We start from the raw sequence: 17,977 nt of genomic DNA, 5'->3' as shown, positions 1-17,977 counted from the left end.
TAATTGCAGATAATTTCGGTGTTTTCATTATATGTATATTTTTTTTTTCCAGTTTTTATACTTGTTATTTAATTCCTTTGATGTTTCTCTAATATTTTAATTATTTTTAATTATTTTTAATTAGAAGAATGTTTACAAATAATTTTGGTTTTTCTTTTATTTTCTTTTATTTTCGTTTTCTCAATTATTTCTTGTTTTGATTGTTTTTAGCACTTTCATCGTTTTTGTGTTCTATAATCTTTAGTTCTGTTATTCAGTTTTATAACGTAATTTTCTGCCATCATAATAAGTATAATTTGTTTAATTAATATATTTCTTTTTTCCTCTCTCTATATTTATATTTATATACATTTACATATTTATAAATACAATTGAAAATCTTTAGATTTACCGTTACATTAAATTTCATGGTTTTTTGGAACCAAATAAGTCTCCTCAGGGAAAAAAATTAGTCTTTCAATATCGTCTTTAGTTAATAAAACCATTCTTATAACGCCACCAGAACTTCCATCCCATTTTATTGCCTGCGCTAACGAATGCTTAACAAAATTAATTGCTTCATCTTTTTCCATATCTTTCTTGAAATGCTCATTACAATAACCATATATGTAACTAGATCCGGATCCAGCAATTGAAAAATTTTGCTTATGTAAAGAACCTCCAAGAGGTATGGAGTAAACTTCGCCTTTTCCTGTAGATTCATTATAACCAGCACATATAATACCAGCAGTCAAACGATCTTTATTTGTATAACACAATTCTTGAAATATTGAAGCAGCATCTTTGACTGAGGGGCCCTTTTGGAAATTTAGTTGAGCTTGGTGCAAACTCAAATAATATGTGACAATATCAGCAATTGCTTGAGTATCAGCAGCAGAACCAGATCTGCAACACCAGATCTTGTTATGAACCTGGGTTAACTTATCAGTTACTCTATTGGCAATGTACGAACCAGTTGTTGTTCTTGAATCAGCACCTAAAATAACACCATCCTTGAAAGTAACAGCCATAATGGAGGTACCAAGGTTAACCTCACCCTTTTTCAAATGATTGATATCAACACTAATGCCATTCATCGTAGTTTATAATGTGTAATTGACGAACCTGAGAGAAGAAAGAAATTGTGATTGAAGTTTGAGCTGAACAGTTTCGAGTTGGTCATCTTGCCACTTTTGTTCACTTCTATCCACCACCATATATAAAAGCTCTCCACGATAAAACAATGAAAACGTGACAAATATCATACTAAGCAGTAAAGTTCCGACCTCAGTATGACATATATCACATGGTTAAAATAGTGACGAGGGATAAAGGCTTGTGCTCGTGATATGTTTGTATTACGGGGCTGTTTTGTATGAGCTATGTCATCTGATCAAAACATCCAAAGTGCATCACGGTTTGCAGCACTGAAACGGAGTTGATTGGCCAATAAACGCAGAGGAAATACTAATTACTATGGAATATTTCAACACTCGATAAAAATATCAGTGTATCAGTGTAGAGAAGAAGAATATAGTAACAGTGGGACAGTCAAAAAATTAGCGTAGCAGTATCATAGAATAATAGTATAGTATAATATAATATCAGAGCCAGGATGTTTTTGATTCGCAGACAACTTTCCAATTCCTTACCTAGAATAATAAAGACAAACTCTCCTTCATTTGTCCACAAATCTTTAAAAGGTTCTTTAGAGACTTCTTTATTGATCAAAAGAACTTCTATTATTTCAGTGCACAGAGACTCTTCGGATGATAATCCAGATATACCTTTTGAATTTAATGAGGAGAACAAAGTTCGTGCCAAAGAGATAATCGCCAAATATCCTTCTCAATATAAAAAAAGTGCTGTTATGCCATTATTAGATCTCGGTCAAAGACAAGTTGGTTTTACTTCTATTAGTGTGATGAACTATGTTGCCAAACTACTCGATATGCCACCAATGAGAGTCTACGAGGTTGCAACATTTTATACCATGTATAATAGACACCCAATGGGAAAATATAATATTCAAGTTTGCACGACAACTCCATGCCAGCTATGCAATTCAGATTCAATTATGGAAACAATCACATCATATTTGAAAATCAAACCAGGACAAACAACCCCCGACAAATTATTCACATTGCAAGAGGTTGAGTGTCTTGGTGCCTGTGCAAATGCACCAATGATTGCTATTAATGATGATTATTATGAAGATTTGACTTCTGAAAAAGTAGTAGAAATTTTAAAGTCTTTCCAAGAAGGAAAACCTACAGAAGCTGGCCCAGTCAGTGGTAGGAAATCAATTGAACCATTAGGTGGCCAAAAGGTTTTGCTAAGTCCTGAACCAAATGATATTAGAAACTTCACCAGAAGTGATTTATAGTTTTATTATTAATTATAATAAAACTACAATAAAACCACAATACAACCACAATAAAAAAATGAAAATGATAATTAAAATTAAAATTGAAATTAACAATAAAACAATAAAAAAATGCACACATTGATACAATGCAGCCTGATATTAACTCAGCCAGATCAAATAATTTATCCTATTTAATGATTTCTATACTATTTCTTTCTACCTACTTTCTTATCTTTATTTATCTAAATTTTTTTTCTTCTTAAATTATTGTTTATTTAGTTGTCTGCAATGTGTTGAATTTCTAGCAGCGTTTATATCTCATATCTAGTTTATATATTCAGTTTATAAATTAATCGACTTCCATATTTATTATTCACTAAGATTGATTCTTATTAATATCATATCCACTCGCTTTTTCCCAAACCGGTTCACATTGTCAAACGTTTTTTTTTTCGTACCGGATCTGTGAAATTCAAAAAATGACAGCACTTCACATAATCTTTTTAGAACTAAAATTACTTAGAAATTCAGCTCAATATCAAAACCAGCTCTAGAAGTACTATATTCATTCTTTGTTTCGCTGTTATTGTTAAATTTCTTTTGATTCCTTTGTCTTTTATTTTTGGTTCCTTAATTTGTAACGTTTTCATTATTATTGCTTTATCTTGGTTTGTTAGATAATTGAGTACTCGTAACAATCAAAAATGCTTTTATTCAAATCCAATGATTCTCTTTTATTCAAGCTAGAAAACTCACCTCAAGTCTTGGAAATCAAAACCAATTCGATTACAATTTCAACAACAAATGCTTCGATTTTCGATAATTATAATCAAGATTCAATTAATGAAGATGAATCAAGTATTACTGAGATTTTTGGTATTTTAGGTTCAATTAATTTATTAGGTAAAAAGTTTGTGGTGATAGTTAAAAATGGTGAAAAAATTTTTAAATTGGCTGACAACCACAATATTTTGAAATTAAATGATTTTGAGATTATTAAGATTCCCAATTCAAATTTAAATTCTTTAAATAATGATAGCGATTTTGACAATAGCAGTAGTGATATTGATAATGATAATACCAATACTAATTCAAATGACAATAATAATATTGATAATGTTGATAATAGGGGTGATAAAGAATCGATTAACTATTATATTAAGTTAATGAAGTATAATTTAATCAATTCCAAGTTATATTATTCTAAGAATTTGGATTTGACTAATTCATTTCAAAGAATTTCAGGATTATATTTTAATAACGAGAAAATTGAGTTAAATTCTGAAAAGGAGTTGTTTTCAATTGAGTTGCTAGATAAACGATTTTTTTGGAATGAATTTTTGTTGAAGGATTTTTTAAATTTGAAACAACATGATAAAATCCAGGAATTTATTTTACCAGCGATTTCAGGATATTGTGAATTTATTGATTTGATAATTAATAAGATTAAATTCTCAATTGGGTTAATTACAAGAAGAAGCAAATTTCGAGCAGGTACAAGATATTTTACGAGAGGAATTGACATTAATGGAAATGTTGGAAATTTTAATGAGACTGAACAAGTTCTAATTATTCATAATGAAAGTGATAGTTACAATATAATGAGTTATTTGCAGACTAGAGGATCAATTCCTGCATATTGGGCTGAAATTAACAATTTGAAATACGCACCATCTTTAGTTATTAGTGAGCGGGATTCAATTGAACCAAGTTTTAAGCATTTTGATGAACAAATCTCTAAATATGGGAAGAATTATTTGATCAATTTAATTAATTCTGGTGGTAGAGAGAAAAAAATTAAAGATTGTTATGAAAAGATAATTATTGATTTGAAAGCGAAACATCCATCTAAAATAAATGACAATACATTGGAATATATCTATTTTGATTTTCATCATGAATGCCGTAAAATGCAATGGTATAATGTTGATAAATTGATTGCTAAATTAACTGGGTTCGGAGTAACTAGCGAGGATTATTTTGATTGCAAATACTATGTTAACCAGTTGAAGAGTGAAGGTAGTAGCAGTGATAGAAAGATTGAAGTTAATAATTTACAAAAAAATAATATCCGAACCAATTGTATGGATTGTTTGGATCGTACGAATGTTGTTCAAAGTACATTTGGGAAATGGATATTGCATGAGCAATTGATCAAAAACAAAATAATGGGCGAAAGCGAAAGATTAAATGATTATCCCGAATTGATATTGTTTTTCCAAAAGATTTGGGCAGATAATGCAGATGCAATTTCATTTGGATATAGTGGTACAGGAGCGTTGAAAACGGATTTCACCAGAACTGGCGAAAGAACCAAAAGAGGAGTCTTAAATGATGGACTTAATTCTGTCACCAGGTATATTTTGAACAATTATTTTGACGGGTATAGACAAGATGGGTATGATTTAATATTGGGAAATTTCGGAGACAACTTGAAAGCAGTGAAGAATTTGAAATTCAACAAAGAGTTGAGACCATTGGCTATCCAGTACATCCCCTATGTGATGTTTTTCTTTGTTTTTCTTATGTTGCTGATGAACACCAAGATCTTTATCAATGGGGTGTGTGGTCTTTTGCTGTCGTTGCTGGGCAGCTCTAACGAGTTGGCAAGCAAGGCAGCAACAACAAGCAGTGGGCACCATATTATTGAAACGATCAAGGTGTTGGTAGTCTACGCTGTGTCGATTGGGGTTGTGGGCAAGATTCTATTGTTCTTGCTGGGCGAGAGAAACCGCCTCCAGTTTGTGAGCTGGCCTAGCATCAAGCCAGTGGAGTTCCTTGACACAGAGTACGTTGTGGAGGAGGGCGAGCGAGGAGCAAAGGGCATCAGGTACGTGCTCAGCAGTGAGTTCTCTGTTGAGGAGGATAAAAAGCGAAAGTAGATGTTGAGGGTCTGCTGCAACATACGCTCTGAGGTCTTCTGCTGTTCTGTTTATCTTTCTCTTTCTCTTTCTCTTTCTCTTTCTTTCCCTACATCTCCTTCTCCAGCCTGGTGTGGCCAATCGCACCACATCGGCGCGCTCAATTGGCGAATCACAGCGCGCGCTGGTGTCGGACTGATACGCGTGATCCGGTCCAATCCCCGGTCAAAGGAGACAAACTCCACACAAAACCCACAGAAACAAGCCCATGCCCTGTGTGCACACGGTCCGCCACTGCAGAAACAGGACTTTCCACCGGCTCTTACCCGGGACGCTGTCCAATCTCAGAAACAATAAAAGCCATATAAATACAATCGGTGCGACATCCCTCTTTCTTCTTCTTCTCTTGTTCTCTACCACCCTATTGAATTGTCTCCAATTCTTCCTTTTCTCTTGCTCTGCTGTTTTTACTTCCTCTCTGCACGCTTCTTTTTTCAAATTGTTCAAACCCAGATTCAATTTCAATCCAGCAATGGCTATTAGAAAGATTTTTGCTCGTTACGTTTACGACTCTCGTGGAAACCCAACTGTCGAAGTGGACTTGACCACCGACAAAGGCTTATTTAGAGCAATTGTTCCTTCTGGTGCCTCCACCGGTATCCACGAAGCTTTGGAACTAAGAGATGGCGACAAGTCAAAATGGCTTGGTAAGGGTGTCTTAAAGGCTGTCGCCAATGTTAACGATATCATCAGCCCTGCTGTTCTCAAAGCCAACTTGGATGTCACCGATCAAAAAACCTTTGATGATTTCATCTTGGGTTTAGATGGCACTCCAAACAAATCCAAACTAGGTGCCAATGCTATTCTCGGTGTTTCTCTTGCTGCTGCTAAAGCCGGTGCTGCTGAAAAATCCATTCCTTTATATGCCCACATTGCCGACTTATCTGGTTCTCCAAAACCATACGTTTTGCCAGTTCCCTTCCAAAACGTTTTAAACGGTGGTTCCCATGCTGGTGGTGCTTTAGCCTTCCAAGAATTCATGATTGTTCCAACCGGTGCTTCAAGCTTCTCTGAAGCCATGAGAATTGGCGCTGAAGTTTACCACACCTTGAAATCATTAACCAAAAAGAGATACGGTCAATCTGCTGGTAACGTTGGTGATGAAGGTGGTGTTGCTCCAGACATTCAAACTCCAAAGGAAGCCTTGGACTTGATTGCCGATTCAATTGAAAAAGCTGGTTACAAGGGCAAGATCTCCATTGCTTTAGATGTTGCTTCATCTGAATTCTACAAAGATGGTAAATACGACTTAGATTTCAAAAACCCAGATTCCGACCCATCCAAATGGTTAAGTGGTCAAGAATTGGCCCAATTATACGCTGACTTGATGAAAGAGTACCCAATTGTTTCCATTGAAGATCCTTTCGCTGAAGACGACTGGGAGGCTTGGTCCCACTTCTTTGAAAAAGTCGATATCCAAATTGTTGGTGATGATTTGACTGTCACTAACCCACAAAGAATCAAAACCGCCATAGAAAAGAAGGCCGCCAATGCTTTGTTATTAAAAGTCAACCAAATCGGCTCTCTATCTGAATCAATCCAAGCTGCTAAAGACTCCTATGCTGCTGGTTGGGGTGTTATGGTCTCCCACAGATCCGGTGAAACTGAAGACACTACAATTGCTGACATTGCTGTCGGTTTGAGATCCGGCCAAATCAAGACTGGTGCTCCTGCCAGATCTGAAAGATTGGCCAAGTTGAACCAATTGTTGAGAATCGAAGAAGAATTAGGTGACAAAGCCATCTACGCAGGCGCAGACTTCCACAAATCTGTTGCCATCTAACTGATCTGGTCAGCCAATCAGCGTCCCTGCAGCGTCTTTCCAACATAAAATAACGATTACTGTTTTAATTATTCCCACTTATCTATTATCACTATTCCAGCCTAACGTAACCTGGCTATAATTTCATGATTTTTTCTTACCACTTGAGTCTCTGTAGAAATTAGCATTTAGAATTTAGCATTTAGCATTTCAACTCTAATCGGTTGTTCTTTCAGCTTGCTCGCCTTTTTCTTCTCCAGTAAAAGCATTATTGCCCAACAGTGAGTGTGAGTGAGCACTGCTGAGTATCGATGAATCACTGCCAATGGTCCAGATATACCAGCGATGTTTCTCTGTTTCCTCTGCGATAACTGGCTGGCATCTCTGACATCTCTGGCACTTGTGTGATATGTCTCTGATATATCTGTGACATATCTCTGATATCCTCCTCTGCCAGGTCCACGATCACCAAATCGCACATAACTTGCGAGCCCATATGCTGCTTCTCCCAATACCATCCCTTTTTCTTCTTTCAGCTGCTATGGCTCTACAACGCTTAGCAACTAATCCAGAGTAAAACATTTTCCACTTGCCTAACATTCTGTCTCCATGTTTCTTCCTTAGCAGCAGCTCTTGTTGAGATCCATCGCAATATATATAGAGATACATCTGTCCAGCATCTGATATTCCCAACCACTGGGTGCACATCACAAACACAACATCTGCTCTTTTTCCTTATTGTTTTGTTTTGCCTTTCAGCATTCCACAAACAAATAAGTTTAAGCTCGTCGACACACACACATTAACCAAACATTTGTTTATTTACTTTGTCACTCTGTTGCATCACTCTATTTACTTTACTTATTTATTTACTTATTTCTTTTGTTTACTTATCTCTATCAGAAACATCTTTCAATTCACACTTCTCTACCCATTGTCTCTGCAATCATACTTCCAACAATCTTCATACCCAATCTTTCTTCTTCTGCATCTACGTCCTTCATTGGTTTTTTTCATTTCCACCATCCCAATCAAGCCCCAATTTATCTGTCCAACCTATCTCTGCAACTTATTTGTACTTAAAGGTCTTTTCAATTCCTAAATACCAATTCCAAATTCCAAAAAACTAAAAAACTAAAAAAAAAAAATGAGTAAAAATTCCAACATCCCTCCTTTGTACAAAAATGTTAAAGCTTACGCTGAACCTATTGAAAACGATTCAAATTCAAAGAAAAGCTCAAAAAAACATTCAAATATATACTCTCATTTACGTTTACATCCCAGAATCAACAACAACAACAACAACAATAATAATAATAATAATAATAATGACTTGGAACTTCTTCACGATGAGAAAAAAGATAATCATAGCCACAATTATACTTCAGATAATGATCAAGGCTTTAATGGTAATGGTAATGATAATGATAATGATAATGATAATGATAATAATGATAACTACAACAATCATGATGATATTGATTCTCATAGAAGAACACATTTCATGAATTTCAAAAAAAGATATAGCTTTAGATTCTGTTCATATTCTCCTTCTTCTGCAACACATACACCTTTAACTCAAACAACCTCACATATAAACACAACAAATGATCTTAAAAATGACAATTGTAACAATATGCATCACGATCATGACCATAATCACAATCAAACTCAAAACAATAAAAATGGTATCTTTAATAAAAGAAGCTATTCATTCAAAAGAAGACCTTTTAGATCCTTTTCTCTATCCGATTCTTTATATAAATTGGCTCAATCTGACAAAAATGATAAAAATGATAAAAATGATAAAAACAATTTCGATCACTCAAATGATCTTCACTCTTTCAAACCTAAACGTTTTGCCTTTAAAAATAAAAGAATTCCTTCAAACGAAAAAAGCATTCAGTCATCATTTCAAGATTCTTCTCCTGTTTCTCCTCCTTCTCCAATTTCCTCAAATACTCCACTAACTTTGAATACCCCAGAAACTCCAAGATCTTTATTACCTTACAGTTTTAAAGATGAAGGCTTCTCAACTGCAATTTCAACAAAAAGAAAACTACATGATCGTAATCACAAAACAGCACAACATGAAAAACTACAAGAAAGATCTCTAGAAAGATCTTTAGAAAAACTACAAGAAACTCCTCAAAATAGTTTTCAATCTAATAATAATAATAATAATAATAATGACAACATCACTGTTCGTACCATGGATCCAAATTCGCAGAATAACGACTCAAAATCTAAAATTCATAAATCAAAAGGTATTAGAAAGATAAAAAGCATTAAAACTAAAAGACTGAGCACTACTAATTCCTACAAGAGTCTTCAAAAATCCGAAAAAAATGAAAGAAAACAAAGTGCCCAAATTATCGATTACAAATTATCATTTAAAGTTGGAGTTTCAGAGGAAAAAAATTCGAAATTTAGAAAAACAATGGAAGATGTTCACACTTATATATCGAACTTCAATGAAACCTTGGACTGTGGGTATTTTGCATTATTTGATGGACATGCAGGAGTTGAAACAGCAAATTGGTGTGGCAAATATTTGCATTTATTATTGAAGAAAAAAATCGAGGAAAAGAAAATTTCTTCTCATTCTATTGATATTAAAGGATGCTTAAATGATACATTTCAAGAAGCTGATTTCTTAATTGAAAGTCATCCAAATAAAATCGGATTGCGTGGTGGATCTACAGCTGCAGTGGCAGTAGTTCTTTGGGAAAAGAATGAAAAACAAACAAATGATAAATACAAAGATAAATACAAAGATAAAGAGAATTTCAATGACAATGACAATGACAATGACGATAGTGAAAATAGATTATCAAAAAAATTACAATTGAATAAAAACCCATTAGATACTAAAGAAGAAGAAAACAAAATAGTCAAGTATAATAAATTACGAAAAATCTTTGATTATGTTCCTCCAAATGACAATTATAAAAGAGTGTTGTATACTGCTAATGTTGGAGATTCCCGAATAATTTTATGCCGTAATGGCTTTGCAATTAGATTATCTTATGACCATAAGGGAGGAGATTCCAACGAAAGCACACGAATCGTTAATAGTGGCGGGATGATTATAAGAAATCGAGTTAATGGGATTTTAGCTATTACAAGAGCATTGGGTGATTGCTATATGAAGGAATTGGTTATTGCAAAACCTTATACAACATCTTTAGAAATGACAAGAGATGATGATTTTTTAATCATTGCTTGCGATGGACTATGGGATATAGTGAAGGACCAAGAAGCAGTTGATTTGATTAAAGATGTCAAAGACTGCGATAAAGCCAGCAAAATTTTATCGGATTATGCAATAAAAAACGGAAGTATGGATAATATTACAATTATGGTAGTTAGATTTGACCAAAGAATATTTGATTATAAAGACGACAAAAAGGTTAAAAAAAACAGTTTTGAAAACCCAGAGACTGAAAAGTCGTCTCGGATAAGATATGGTAACAGAGAGAGAAGATTTAGCATATTAGAGCCTGCATGCATAATAACCCTGAACAAAAGTTCTAAACATTGATTTGTTGCTTTAGACTTGATAAAGCTCTTGATTTAGGATAATTTTGTCGTGTGTATTATGAATTTTTTTATATTTTTTATATTTTTTATATTTTTTATATTTTTTATTTTTTTTATATTTTTTTTTACTTTTCTCACTATTTTTTATAATTTCACTTCTTGTTAAAAAGCCTAAACAATGGCAAAAATACCTTTTCATGATACCTCATCCCTCATAGCATAGTATAATATAGATAAAAGAAATTGCAAATCAGTCTGTTACACTGCCATCTCTCGGTCTGTAGTGAAAGCCATTGTCCTCCAAACGCGAGACAACATCAGGAGGCAATCTCCCATTTACCTTTACAGCATATAACCCAGGAACAAAGTTTTCGATTCGCAACCACTTCGCTACCCAGCTCCCAGAGGGATCACCCACAGCCACTAGACCCTCAAAGGCTGGGGAGGTGCACTCCTGGACCAACGACTCCTCGCTGTCCTTGTAGTTCAAAACAGACTCGCAATTTGGGCATCCTTTGCCCTTGAATTCCTGTCGTCAAAAGATGTTAGTTGAGCAGATCCTGAAAGAAACAGCCGGAGGACTACACATACCCTGAACTGAAGGACTATGCCACACAACATGCAAGCTCGCTCTGATCGTCTGGACATCCTGGGCCTGTTTTCTGTGCTGCTTCTGCTTCTTCTGCTTCCTGTGCTTCTTCTGTTTCTTTTGCCTCCCCGTTCAGAAGCGGCGACCGCCCGGAAAACGACTTTCGGACTGCTCACGTGCGGTCACCTGCCGGTTTTTTGAGGTGAAGAACTCTGGTGCTGGAGCAGTTTCGTCACTCACCTCTAACAACTTCTGCCACTGGCTATACGATCATTGAGGACCACAACTCTATCTGAAAATGTCTGAATCTGCTGCAGGAGCTTCTTCTGACGACAAGAAACCCGATGTCAAGCCCGACACCCACATCAACTTGAAAGTTAGCGACGGTTCCAGCGAAATATACTTCAAGATCAAGAGATCAACTCCAATGAAAAGACTAATGGAGGCCTTCTGCAAGAGACAAGGCAAGACCCTTGAGAGCTTGAGATTCTTGAGCGATGGTGAACGAGTTGTCGCTGAAGACACTCCTGATTCTTTGGAATTGGAAGATGGAGATGTCATTGAGGCTCATCGTGAGCAAATTGGCGGTGCTGCTTACTAGTTTCCTTTCCTTCAAGTATCTTGATTTTTTATAACTATTATATACGAGTTTTTTTTGTTTTTTTTACTTCTGAACAATTAAATTACACTGATTGAGTTAAAAGAAAAGCAAAAGGAAAAGGAAAAGAAAAAAGAAAAAGAAAAAGAAAATACTTTATCTCGGTTTTTCCAATCTATATCTTATAATATATATTTAGCAAATATCAATGTGTTTTTTTTGTTTTGTAATCTGGTTTTGTTTTTTCTTGATCACTTTCATGCCACTATTTCAATCAATTTTAACTTTGTTTTTGTTTCTTGCTTATCACTACTTATACCCACCTACAACGTGAAAACTACAATCAACTCCCAAATACCATCAGTAGTACCTACTAATCATGCCAGTTCTGTAGTTTATATAAACTATTTATTTTGATTCCTTGAAAAAAAAATCTTATTTCGATCAATCATTGGCGTAACATTGAAGCTCCGATTCATTTTCAAGCTTCCATTTGATTTATTTCGAATTGTCATTTCGCTGGCTCCTGTTCTATCAAATATATTATGATTGATACTACTATCATTTATAATTGGTGAATTAACATTATCAAACCCACTATTGGTTAGAATACTATTGTTATTCACCATTGTTCGAGAACTATTACCAGCTTTTAATATAGAATCATTAGCATTTCCTTTTCGATAATAATTCTTGAGCCCCTCAATTTTTTTATTTTGTCGCAAAATCGATCTTGGAGTCAAAGTCAAGCTTTTAGAAATATCTTTAAATCTGACTGTATTATTAGGAGTCTTAGGTCTAAAATTGTTCAAATTGGAATTAGAACGACTGTTATTATTGGTATTTTTCATGAAATTTAAACCGTTTTCTATTGCTGGCTTTAATGGACTGATACTTTTAATTTTATTGTTCAAATATGGTGTAGAGTGATAGGAATTAGATGAAACATGTCGAAATTGTTGTTTTAATCTGTTTTTTTTATCTTCAGTAGGTGAATGATTGCCCTCACCATAATCATCGTCATCATTAATCTCTTCTCCATTTATTTCACCCGGAATATCACCTAAAATCTCTTCTTTATCTCTCATCCTCTCTTTGTACCTTGCAATCCAAAGAGAAAGTAAACCTCTTAACTTATTTTTATTCCATGTTTTCATAAGTCGTTTAAACGAATCGTTCTTTGCTCTAACTTTTAAATATAATAATTTCCATTTCTGTAAATATTTTTCAATTATTTGGAAATCAAATTCTTCTAAACGATAATTCAACTCTATTAAATTTTCTCTTTTACTTAAAATGTAATTATAATATTTTTCAATCAATTGTTTATTGTAATGTTTTTGACTTTCGAATTCACTAATTTGATACCTGGCACTTTTAGAATACCATTGAAACATCACATCCTTTATCAATTGTTTATTATAATACATTACAGTATAATAGTTCATTTCATATAAATCTTCACTTTTGCTCTTCCATTTAATATAAAATTTTCGAGTTGCTAATCTTTCCACCATTTTTTTCCTAAAAGTCAAAACCCAAATTTTCAAATAATAATCCTTTAATCGAAATTTTTTTTTGCTTTCAATTATTAATCTATTATTACCCAATTCTTGAGTTTTATTAATAACATTATTTATCATCCGGTTTTTAAGAAAGCTTTTTAAATAAATCATATCAGCTTTTTTTTTATCATCTTGTAATTTTATGAAATAATTATACCAACAATTATAATATCGTATTAATTTAAAATAATTGCAAATTTGCAATGCCTTAGCATTATCTTCTAGTCGAGTAGTACATTTATTGACCCAAATGCTATATTTTTCCTGGAGTATTTTTTTATTTGTTGATCTTATAATCATAGAGAAGGATTTATTTGTTTTCCATACTTGAAAATAGTTTTTTAATAATTTGAAATTATAATATTTATTTATTTGCAAATAAATAGATTTTAATCTCCATTGTTGAAAAATCTTTTTTTTCAAATTTTTATTATAGTAAAAATTTGCTGCTAAATTCAATACTAAAGAGTCATGCCAATTGTTGAAATATTTTTTTTTAAGGTTATAATTTAATGGACTTTTATTAAGATAATCACTTAAAATTTTTCTTTCTTGAAATCTTTTCATTAAAATTTCATTAAAATAATATTTTTTAAAAATTAAATTAATATTATGAATAACTTTATTCTTAATTTTGGCTAGCTTCAAATGATATTTTAATTTTTCGAAATATTTTAATTTCAAGTTATAATTTTTTTTATCAACAAAATTTTTTCTTCTGGTATTTAGTTGATTGGATTTATGAGCCCATTTGATATAATAAGAGCCAGCAACAATAGCTAATTCAATTAATGTTACATCGTTATTCAACTTTCTAATTTTTTCAGATTTTGATTTCCAATTATTAAAATAATATTTTTGGAGATTTGAGTTTGATATATGATTGAATTTTTTGATAGCTGAATTAATCTTATAGATTTGGTAAATCTTGTAGAAGTAGGATCTTTTTTTGGATAGATTCAAGAGTTCAATACCTTCGATTTCAACGTTTTTATAAAAATTATATTTATCGATCCATTTAAATCTTAAGAATTTTTCCTTTAAAGATAATTGATAGTGAAATATAGAATTCATATTTAAGATTTGAATTTTTGAAAACCGGCTATGCCAATGAGAAAAATAAAATTTTAATAGGGTATAATTATAGTATTTGTTTGATATGAATTTTAATTTTTTTAATTTATTATATTTAAAATAAAAAGTTTTATAAAAATAAAAGACGGACATATTTTTTTTATGTGTTGATAAGTTTTTAAACAAAATGAAAGAATTTTTCCAATGATGATAAATTGGGGTTATTAATTTAAGATATTGATTATAATTAAAGATTGCTAATTTAATTGGTTTCGATAACTGGTTAATGTTAACCTTTAAGATATTATCAGATAGATTGTGAGAAGTTTTAGTATAATAAGAGATTGAAAATTTATTATCATCGATGCTTGTGGAAATAGAGGAACTAATTGTTGTATGATTATTGATGGAAATTTCAGGGTTAGATAATAGATTGTTTAAAAAAATTGAATCATAAGGATATATGTGAGCCAATAAATTTAAATTAAAAATTCTTGAAATGTATTGTAAATAAGCAGGCCAAGTTAATTGATTATTATCTTTAAATTTTTTTAAAAAATTAATCAAGTAGGAAATAATTTGATCTTGAATTGGATCAATAAAGGAATTCATTAAGATTGAAATATAAAAGTATAAGATTTCAGGAAATTCATGAATAGAGGTTGGTTCTAAATCAAGTTTAATGAAATAATATAATAGATCGCATATTTCTCTATAAAATGAAAGATCATTTTTATTTGGAATGAATAGAAATTTGACATCAACTTTTTCATTATTAAAACAATTTTGATTATTGATATCACTATTGCTCAAGGATAATTGATTGTGGTACTGAAATTGATCAAAGGATAACACTTTTGTCAATTTGCAATTAAAATCCTTAATTGAAAAGGGATATAAAGGCTTTTTGAATATCAATTGATGTTTTCTTGAATCGAGATACTTGACTTTGGTTTTTTTATCAACTGAACCTGGATTGCTACGAAACCTTTGATTTCTCTGAAGAATAGAGCTTAAAAAGAGCTGTGGGCGATCTCCATGAATTGCCTGATTCTTTTTAATTGGTTGATTTTGTTGGGACTCTTGATTTTGGTGATCTTGTTGATCCTGTTGGGCAATTGAATCATCGGTACTTGTAGAAGCCACCAGCAGCTTTGGCAACTCCAGCAGTGGGACTTCATTTCGCCCATCCAGCAGCTTCTCTTTGTCCAACCTCAAGATCTTCTGAAAACTGGAGTCAATGATGTTTTTCTGAAATTCACTTAGCTTCAAATCACTTTGCTGGTCGCTGTAGTCATAGTCCAAGGGCTTTTTCACGTCGTTTTGAACATTTTTGTTCCTGGCAAGATACAAAAACCTGTCATTGCGAATCAAGTCAGTGATACCAGAAGCCTCAGTCTTGTTTCCACTTGTCTCCTTCACAGGGCCAGCGTCGTCTGAGCTCTTTCTCTCGTCCTCATAATTGATATAAGGCCCCAAACCTTTCTCTGCTCTCTTCATCACTGAGGTCTTTTCCACCATCTCTAACTCTTTGCCTCCGTTTTCTGCCACCGGGTCGCGTCGCGTCGGCCCGCAAAACGATTCTTGCAGAGCGGTCGCGGCAAAGAGCGTCTTCCGGCTTATCTACAGAATTTCCTTATTTGGACAAATATAAGAGCCTGCGTTCAGATGCAGAGTGCGTCCGTGGCTACGTATCGAAAGCTCGGATTTTTCGGATTAGCCGAAATGGCATCTTATTACGTTTATGAGATTACTCTAGTCGTCAAATCCTTTCCATTCCTCTCCATCCTCTGCTTCTTCTGCTTCTTCTTTTTCTTCTGTTTCTTCTGTTTCTTCTGAAGTGTTTACTACACTCTGCTGACTTCCTTCACTCTGGGTCTGCACTTTTGTTTCAGCTGGCGACTGTATGGGCTGCGTTTTCTGCTTCTTTGTATCGTCTTCTATAGACTTCCTATCTTCCAATTTTCTCTTTCTATTGGCAGAACTATTTTCATCTTCTGGAGGAGGCACAAACCATGGAATTTTTCCTCTTAAAAAATCATTTATCACTTTAATTGCAACACCATGGAAATCAACTTCTCCACCTTTAAGCAATTTTCCTGCTTTCTTGCCGATTTTTTCCATAAATATTTTGGAATCATTATCCCAATCTTTAACCTCATAGGTTCTCTCTAAATGTGTTGTCTTGCATCTTTTCAATACGCCATCAATATATTGATCAGGGTTAGAAACATTTTCCACTCTTACTACACTTCTAAACAACAAATCTTCCTCGGTATCATTTAGCGATGGAGGAACAATACCTGGACAATCAATTAAAAAAATTCTTTTTGTCAATGTGATATATTGCCAAACTTTAGTCTCACCAGGAATTGGAGCAACTGTACACACCTTTTTATTTCTTAATGTATTTATTATAGATGACTTACCCACATTTGGATATCCAATAAACCCAATTGAAATCTGTTTTCTATCTGAATGTAATTGAGAAAATTGTCTTAATAACTGAATTAATGAACCCTTACCAAATGAATTCTTAATCGATGCATGAAATGCCAATGTGGGAAAGTCCTTAGATAAATGTTTTACCCAAGCTGCTGCACACCATGTTGGAATTAAATCACATTTATTCAAAACAAAGATCAAATGTTTATGTGGTGTTTCCGTTTTCATATATCTTTCAACAGTTTTACAACGAGTACCCATGGGATCTCTTGCATCCAATACTTGAATAACAACATCTGATGAATCAATCACTTTGTATAATTCATTCCATATTCTCTTAGATTGCCCTTTACTGAATATCGCATCTCTTGCTTCATTTGATAAATTTTCAAAATCATCATACTTATTCATTAATCCCAATGTTTGATTGATTTCAATTTTCTCTTGGAATGATTTATTATCTCCATCTGTTTGATTTATCAACTCATTTAAATCAGAAAATTTTAAATTACTATTTTTTTTACTCAATATCAAATTTTTTTTACTATTATTATTGGGATCATTTTTGCTTTTAATATCATTGGTCATTAAATCCTTTCTAGCCGTTGAATCGGGATCAAAATTAATACTATTGCCACTCTCATTCAATAAACTTAACGGCAATTTATTTCTCTTTAATAAAACATTATAACTATTATTTTCTCCATTTAATTTAGAGCTAATCGCTTCTCTAAAATGATCTAAAGCATCTTGCGAAATAACTCTAGTATTATTAAACCATTTCCGATTTGGATCAACTCTGGCAACAGGGATTTCTTTACTTTGTAATACTTTTGCATCTGCTTTATACATGTTTAATAATTTCGTCTTTTTGGCATTTCTATAAAAATTTTCACCTTTAACTTTAACATTAGAAAAATTTGGAGATTTTGATGAAGCATTCTCCCTTATTTTTCTATTTTTCTCTTTTTTCAAATTCCCCATCTTAAATTATTATATCTCTATATTGGTATAATACAATAATACTAGAAATCAATTTTCTGAAAAAGCCTTCAAAAATTGTCTGTTTGAAACTGAAATATTATAAAATTGAAAATTTTTTTTTAAATGCAATTTAGATGATTTTAAGTTTT

General features: G+C 32.8%; 10 protein-coding genes across 10 annotated transcripts; 5 read left to right on the top strand and 5 right to left on the bottom strand.

The window, feature by feature from the left end:
• Positions 1 to 22: 22 nt before the first annotated feature.
• PRE3 (proteasome core particle subunit beta 1) lies at positions 23 to 1,154 on the bottom strand. The gene has a single exon (XM_020192183.1). It carries the CDS (start codon positions 1,074 to 1,076, stop codon positions 399 to 401), a length of 678 nt encoding a protein of 225 aa, XP_020049606.1. The 5' UTR covers positions 1,077 to 1,154; the 3' UTR covers positions 23 to 398.
• Positions 1,155 to 1,479: 325 nt separating this feature from the next.
• On the top strand, positions 1,480 to 2,829 carry ASCRUDRAFT_73190 (complex I 24 kDa subunit family protein). Its single transcript, XM_020192182.1, has one exon. The coding sequence runs from the start codon at positions 1,595 to 1,597 to the stop codon at positions 2,363 to 2,365; it is 771 nt and encodes a 256-aa protein (XP_020049605.1). The 5' UTR covers positions 1,480 to 1,594; the 3' UTR covers positions 2,366 to 2,829.
• A 672-nt stretch (positions 2,830 to 3,501) lies between these two features.
• SAC1 (phosphatidylinositol-3-phosphatase SAC1) lies at positions 3,502 to 5,223 on the top strand (the record flags this gene model as incomplete). Its single annotated transcript, XM_020189463.1, has 2 exons — positions 3,502 to 4,853; positions 4,941 to 5,223. Coding segments are annotated over 2 exons (1,635 nt in total), but the record flags the coding sequence as incomplete, so codon positions are not given.
• Positions 5,224 to 5,740: 517 nt separating this feature from the next.
• Positions 5,741 to 7,051, top strand: ASCRUDRAFT_67414 (enolase I, a phosphopyruvate hydratase that catalyzes the conversion of 2-phosphoglycerate to phosph; the record flags this gene model as incomplete). Its single annotated transcript, XM_020191386.1, has 1 exon — positions 5,741 to 7,051. One exon carries the CDS (start codon positions 5,741 to 5,743, stop codon positions 7,049 to 7,051), a length of 1,311 nt encoding a protein of 436 aa, XP_020049603.1.
• Positions 7,052 to 7,128: 77 nt separating this feature from the next.
• Positions 7,129 to 7,747, bottom strand: ASCRUDRAFT_73189 (uncharacterized protein). Its single transcript, XM_020192181.1, has one exon. The coding sequence runs from the start codon at positions 7,546 to 7,548 to the stop codon at positions 7,219 to 7,221; it is 330 nt and encodes a 109-aa protein (XP_020049602.1). The 5' UTR covers positions 7,549 to 7,747; the 3' UTR covers positions 7,129 to 7,218.
• A 1,495-nt stretch (positions 7,748 to 9,242) lies between these two features.
• ASCRUDRAFT_52060 (PP2C family serine/threonine-protein phosphatase) lies at positions 9,243 to 10,686 on the top strand (the record flags this gene model as incomplete). Its single annotated transcript, XM_020191090.1, has 2 exons — positions 9,243 to 9,849; positions 9,925 to 10,686. 2 exons carry the CDS (start codon positions 9,243 to 9,245, stop codon positions 10,572 to 10,574), a joined length of 1,257 nt encoding a protein of 418 aa, XP_020049601.1. The 3' UTR covers positions 10,575 to 10,686.
• Positions 10,687 to 10,823: 137 nt separating this feature from the next.
• SPT4 (transcription elongation factor SPT4) lies at positions 10,824 to 11,221 on the bottom strand (the record flags this gene model as incomplete). The annotated part of the gene is made up of 2 exons (XM_020190102.1): positions 10,824 to 11,102; positions 11,165 to 11,221. The coding sequence occupies 2 exons, from the start codon at positions 11,219 to 11,221 to the stop codon at positions 10,824 to 10,826; spliced, it is 336 nt and encodes a 111-aa protein (XP_020049600.1).
• An 81-nt stretch (positions 11,222 to 11,302) lies between these two features.
• SMT3 (SUMO family protein SMT3) lies at positions 11,303 to 12,142 on the top strand. The gene has a single exon (XM_020192180.1). It carries the CDS (start codon positions 11,461 to 11,463, stop codon positions 11,761 to 11,763), a length of 303 nt encoding a protein of 100 aa, XP_020049599.1. The 5' UTR covers positions 11,303 to 11,460; the 3' UTR covers positions 11,764 to 12,142.
• Positions 12,143 to 12,164: 22 nt separating this feature from the next.
• SFI1 (Sfi1p) lies at positions 12,165 to 15,920 on the bottom strand (the record flags this gene model as incomplete). Its single annotated transcript, XM_020191385.1, has 1 exon — positions 12,165 to 15,920. The coding sequence occupies one exon, from the start codon at positions 15,918 to 15,920 to the stop codon at positions 12,165 to 12,167; it is 3,756 nt and encodes a 1,251-aa protein (XP_020049598.1).
• Positions 15,921 to 16,050: 130 nt separating this feature from the next.
• NOG2 (putative GTPase NOG2) lies at positions 16,051 to 17,894 on the bottom strand. The gene has a single exon (XM_020192179.1). The coding sequence runs from the start codon at positions 17,826 to 17,828 to the stop codon at positions 16,155 to 16,157; it is 1,674 nt and encodes a 557-aa protein (XP_020049597.1). The 5' UTR covers positions 17,829 to 17,894; the 3' UTR covers positions 16,051 to 16,154.
• Between the last annotated feature and the right edge of the window lie 83 nt (positions 17,895 to 17,977).

The sequence above is a fragment of the Ascoidea rubescens genome (assembly GCF_001661345.1).
Source record: "Ascoidea rubescens DSM 1968 unplaced genomic scaffold ASCRUscaffold_1, whole genome shotgun sequence".
Classification (NCBI taxonomy): Eukaryota; Fungi; Ascomycota; class Saccharomycetes; order Ascoideales; family Ascoideaceae; genus Ascoidea; species Ascoidea rubescens.
The sequence above is the reverse complement of the archived record's forward strand: the minus strand, read 5'-3'. Positions and strand labels throughout refer to the sequence as shown.